The 6000-nt window shown below is 43.7% G+C and overlaps 1 protein-coding gene across 1 annotated transcript in view; it reads left to right on the top strand.

Moving 5' to 3' along the window:
* The window catches only part of tafa3a (TAFA chemokine like family member 3a), a 32481-nt gene extending 26874 nt beyond the window's left edge, over positions 1-5607 (top strand). The window contains exon 4 of the mRNA XM_056600689.1: positions 5484-5607. Within this exon, the coding sequence (XP_056456664.1) occupies positions 5484-5495 (12 nt within the window). The 3' untranslated portion in view covers positions 5496-5607. The remainder of the gene's footprint in view (positions 1-5483) is intronic.
* The last annotated feature ends 393 nt before the right edge of the window (positions 5608-6000 follow it).

Consider the following 6000-nt stretch of genomic DNA (forward strand, 5'->3'; position numbering starts at 1 on the left):
AGCTCAGCACCATACATGGTCCTCTGTAAAAGGTCGCCGGTTGGGAGGTCAGAGGTCAGCGCTGCGACCGCTGTGTGTGTGTGTGTTTGTGTTTGCGTGTTTTTGTGTGTGTGTCTCATCACCATCATCTTCATTTTCCTAGTTTATTTTGTCCAGGCCGGAATTATTCCTTACCCGAGGGTGGGGCCTGTCTGACTCGTGGTAATCGTCCTCTCCACACAGACGCACTACCTCCTCCCACGTCTTCTCCAGTCTTCCTGGACTCCTTTCAGAGGGCACCTCCGGTTTTCTCACAAGCGAGATCCAGCCAGTGCTGCACTCAACGTGGCCGAACCACCACAGTCTGTTTGTTCGCAGCACTACGTCTATGTCCTGGATGCCAAGCATTTTGAGGGGAGAGTCTGAGCCCACCTCATCCCTGGCCTTGATATTACACATCCAGCGGATCAAGGCGCGGCCGTTGCGTCGGAGGCTATTTATAGTCTCAGTTGTCACCACCGAAGTCTCGGAAGCGTGCAGCATCACACTCCTCACGCAGGCTGAATACACGCGGCCCCAGGATGTCAACGGTAGATGTCGATGGTGCGCAGAGGAACGAGTTGGCGGAACTTGCCCCACTCACACTTGCAGCGGGTGACGGCCGCGAGCCCACAGCGGCCCCCTGCAGAGAGCATATCACCCAGGTAACAGAACTCTGGGACGACCTCCAGCCTCTCCTCGCTAATCCTCACCACTTCCATTGGTCTTCCGGCAATGGGCCGCGCTGTGCCCAGACAGAGAGCACACTTTTGGTCTGGGTCGGGGCGAAGGGGTCCCTTGATGCCACAGAATTTTGTTGTGGACCAAGAGCGAGCGGCAACCACAGCAGATTGCGTTCCTTTCTGTTCCTGTAAAACAGACAGTACCCGGGTGCGTCCCGGACTTCTTCAGCAGGTCCATGTTCGCTCCGGGCACCATGATCTTGTTTTTTCCCATGTTGACACGCAGGCCCTTTTTCTCCATCCCCGACTTCCACATCTGCACCTTCACCAGCAGCTCCTCCAGAGAGTCAGCGATGGCCACCATGTTGTCCGCGTACAGCAGCTCCCATCTACAGCCAGTGCTTAACTCCAGAGATAGCACCTCCAGTACGATGATGAAGAGCAGGGGGCTTAGGACAGAACCCTGTTGCACCCCTACTCCGAAACCATCACTGTAACCTCCTCCTACTCGCACTCTGCTCCTCAAGCCCGAGTACATTGACTGTACCACTCGCACCAGCCACTCGCACGACCCTCGGGAGTGTGTGTGTGTGTGTGTGTGTGTGTGTGTGTGTGTGTGTGTGTGTGTGTGTGTGTGTGTGTGTGTGTGTGTGTGTGTGTGTGTGTGTGTGTGTGTGTGCGTGTATGTGTGTGTGTTTGTTCAATACAAATTCAAGATAAGGATTTTCTGCTGCCTCAATGCAGCACAGTAGTGTGGAGTCCTTTCTTCCCATGCATCCCCACACAACCATGTTAAGTTTGAAGTTAGTTTAAAGTTGAAGATAATTAGATGGGATTCTAACAATTGATGTACTATTATTATTCTAATTCTATCACTATATTAATAAATATTCACATATTATCTATATCTTTATTTTAAATCCCAAAGCACACAGAACACAAATTTGACCTCATGTAGTAGCACAACACAATCAAGAACTTCCATTCTGTTCCAATGGGGGAAGGTGCGAGGTGCCCTTTGTACAGGACTCTCATGTATTCTAACATTATGTGCTTCCTTTTAGTCAGGTGCTTCTTAACGTGTAAAGTCAAGCAATATCTATTTGAGTGAAGTACTGGTACGGCTCTATATTGGCATCCGTAGAAAATGTGGTAGGACTGGAGCGTTATAATCTACTGCTACTTCCTGACTTCACACTGTCAGCAAGTTCATTCTGACCATATGATAATTAGGCGTCTTAACGGCGCCGATGCTAGTAGCATTAAATGTAGCGCTTCATTAAAGATTAACCATGTGTTGTTGTGCTTTCATCGAAAGAAATACAAGAGTGTATTTCTGCAGCAGGTCCGTGGCCCTAGTGAGGACCTGGAGATGAAGGGCCCAACGCTCTGCTTTTATAGCCGGCTGATACCGCAGCTCCGCTCCCAGGCCATCGTTTCTCAGACTAAATCAGAGCTAAATTAGAACCATCATGAATGTCATGATAGGATGCTGTGCCTTGAATGTGCCTTTTTATTGAGAAAATCCTTAAAAGTTTGATAAAGAACATTGTCACCCAGCTTTTAAAATGGACGCTGCAAACTGGCAGTATTGGAGCGAGTTTCCTCTGCCTCCAATAGCCTCCCAAGGCTCCACCTCCCCCAGGTTGAGGACGCTGAAAGAACAAAATGGCAGAACGAGCCTAGCGTAACATTAGGTTTTGAGACAAGTGCTGTTTTGGTATTTCAGTAATTGACGAATCCTAAACTGTAAAGTGATCATTATAAATAAAAAAACATCTGTTGTTTGCAAATTATAAACCAGCTCATGTGGCATCGGTCTTGAAATCCTCAGTTTTTATAAGGAAGCATTTTAGGTCGGGTGGAATCTGGTGCTATCAAATTGATTTGGTTTGTTTGTTTGCTTCCATGGGTGCAGACTGCTTTGTTTGTGTAAGACAATTTGTTTAATATCTGGCAATTCAGGGTACTCTAAGAATAATGAATCATATCGCACAGGCCAAAACAAATACAACGATTCAGATCTGTAACCGAAATTTAAATGGAGGACATACTGGTATTGTGGTTGATTTTTTCCTTAATCTCTGTCATATCATGTTTATTTTATGATTTAGTACATTTGTTACTCATTGTACCTTTTCTTTCTATGTCTAACCAATTCAATTCAACACACTTGATTGTCCTTTGTTATAGACTCTTCCTCATGTTTTTTTTTGCAATTAAAATACAGCTCTCTCTTTCTTTCTTTCTCTCTCTCTCTCTCTCTCTCTCTCTCTCTCTCTCTCTCTCTCTCTCTCTCTCTCTCTCTCTCTCTAGCAATTATAGCGTTCCTGTTCATCTTTGTAATTGTGTCATGTCATTGGCATTGTTTTTTGTTAGCTACATTAGCCTCTTTAGCAAAGCAGCTCGAAAACAAACAATACAACAAAACATTGTATTGCACGCTCAGCAAGACCCTGCAATGCATAAATTGGTGACCGTAATAAAGTAAGAATGTAATCAAGTGTGTAAGAGCATTTAAAATAACATTAAAATGACCAACGTGGTCAAAATACTAATAAAATAAATAAAAAATAAACCCTATTTCCCCACTTGCAACTCGGAAGGCTTGTGTCCAAGGCATCTGGAACACACCATAGACTTCCACCTATGAAAAATTACCCGAAATCTCATAATTATGAGATAATAAAGTCGACATTATGAGATAATAAAGACGACATTATGAGATAAAAAAAGTCATGATTATGACATAATAAAGTCAAAATAATTAGATACTTTCTCACAGCAGACGAAGTAGCAGCTCTTAAGCCTATTGAACTTGACAGGGAACTGGATTGTGAGTGCATTGAGTACTGCTTTAAACATGGCTTTACGACAGATGAAATACTTAATTTGCTTGCTGAATCACATGGGATTGTAAGCAAACGCACCCTTGACAGGATTTTAAGCAAGAAGCAGCTCTGGCGGAAAAATAATAAAATGGATGTGAGTTGGCAACCTTCTTGAACAGCAAGTAGAAACATCTGGTCAGTGCCATGGTTGCAGGTGGATCAAAAATTTTGATTAAATTGACTTTCTATCTCATTATTTCGACTTTATAATCTCATAATTATGACTTACAATAGGGAATTTTTCTAGGAAAAGTTTTCATCTTTTTTTGTATGGGCTGGGCATGGGCTTCCATCGTTTTGTAGGGTCTTATTTATTCAGAGTTTTATTATTTATTTTAATTTTTCATTCCGTTTTTTTGTTACTTTTATGGCAGTATTATGCTCTCCCTAATTGGGGCCTAGTATAATTCCAGCATTAGTGAGTTTCATGAACTAAATAAGCTTAATACATGTGTGCTGCAAAGTGAAGTCGGCGCTCTAAGGTTAATTGCTATCGCTGATGGGCTGATTTAATGTTACTAGTAAATGCGTGACAACGGCCTTGATCACTACTGTGTGTTAATGGCTTCATTATCCCCAGCAAAGGACTTGTTAATGCGCTGCCAGAAATTACAAATATGTCGCAATCTACAGCTAATCCGCACAAATCTGTTTGTGATGACACTGTGTCAAAAACACCAACGCTACCTCTCTGTCTCTTTGTCTCTCTCTCTCTCTCTCTCTCTCTCTCTCTCTCTCTCTCTCTCTCTCTCTCTCTCTCTCTCTCTCTCTCTCTCTATCTCTCTCTCTCTTTATCTACCCCCCGCCCTATCTCAACATCTCTTTCTCTCCCGTTCTCTGTGATTCCAGAGGAATGTCACATTGACCTGTAGATAATGTTTTGTCCCTACAAACAACTAACTGGGAATGTATGAGTGTACCCAGCAGCGGAGGAGGCTATACACAAACACTAGGACTCCTAGTATAACAATTCAAATATCAACACAGTTTGTTTTAGATCCCGTTATCAGGTAAAACAGTAAAGCCTGCTTTTTGCCTCCCTCAAGCCCAACTCACAGCTAATTGAATGACAACATAGACTGGATCTGTGGTGGGTGTGTCTGCAATGACTATAAATGTTTGCCTCACAAAGCCTTCAGCTGTGCCTTCAAATAACAAACCTGAAAAAACCAACAGTAGCACCTTTACCTTCCAAGGGATTTTCCAAAGTTGCGTTATACTGCAGTCACAGTATATGGGGTAAACACAGTGAAAAATGACAATGTATTCATATAAGCCAGCAAACTGGCATCACAAATAAGGATATTCAATGCTTATTTGCTTACATACCACCATTGAACAGATTCACAGTTAGCACATCATGATAAAAATAATTTCATCCCTGGGCCATAACGTCTTCCTGTAGAACATTAAGTTATAGTTAATGTAATTAAAATATGTATGCCATGCTACTGTATCCAATTGGTTGTCTTCTGTATGATGAATCAGATAGAGAAGGCTATGTTCAGCAAGCAATGCAAATCTCCTCTTATGCATTTTATTCTTCAGTCTTACTGATGCAATGCATTTCTTCTTATTTACACTTATTGCATGTTATGTTATTTCTCCCTCTCTGTCTGCCTCTCTCTTTCCCTCTCCCTCTTCTCTCTGTCTCTGACACCGTCTCCCTCCCTTCCTGTCTCTCTCCCCCTTCTCTCTGTCTCTCTCCCCCTTCTCTCTGTCTCTCTCCCCCTTTTCTCTGTCTCTATTTCTCCCTCTCTCTATCCCTCCTTCTCCCTCTCTGTCTCCCTCCTCCCTCTCCCTCCTCCCTCTCTCTGTCTCCCTCTCCCTGCCTCTCTGTCTCCCTCACTGTCTGTCTCCCTCTCCATCTTCTCTCTGTCTGTCTCTCCAGGTCACCCGATAGTCTTGTGTTTCCTGACATCCTCGGCTTGGACCTCTTCCTTCTCCTTGTCCTCTCCACATGCTTCCTGGACAATAATGCATTTTGACAATGCGGGAACCTTGGGACCGATGAGGATTAAGAAAAACAATGGCATCACTGATGGACCAATGAGGATGAAGAACACAATGGCATCACTCATGGACCAATGAGGATGAAGAACACAATGGCATCACTGATGGACCAATGAGGATGAAGAACACAATGACATCACTGATGGTGTGGAGTGGGACGAGGGGGACATCATTTCACTGATGGCGTGGAGACGACGGGGACATCCAACAGAGACTGCTGTTAACAGAACTACGATACCCAACATCCACTGCAGCTCCCAGTCTCTGAACTCCATTTCATTGTTGTGTCATAGTTTTCTTCTTACAGACTGTAGAGGACCGATCCTAGAGCTATGTATTCAGTGAATGACTGTGGATTGCCCAAGAAAAAAATAAGAAAAAAGAAAAGCAACCAC

Source organism: Gadus chalcogrammus, chromosome 1, assembly GCF_026213295.1.
Source record: "Gadus chalcogrammus isolate NIFS_2021 chromosome 1, NIFS_Gcha_1.0, whole genome shotgun sequence".
Classification (NCBI taxonomy): Eukaryota; Metazoa; Chordata; class Actinopteri; order Gadiformes; family Gadidae; genus Gadus; species Gadus chalcogrammus.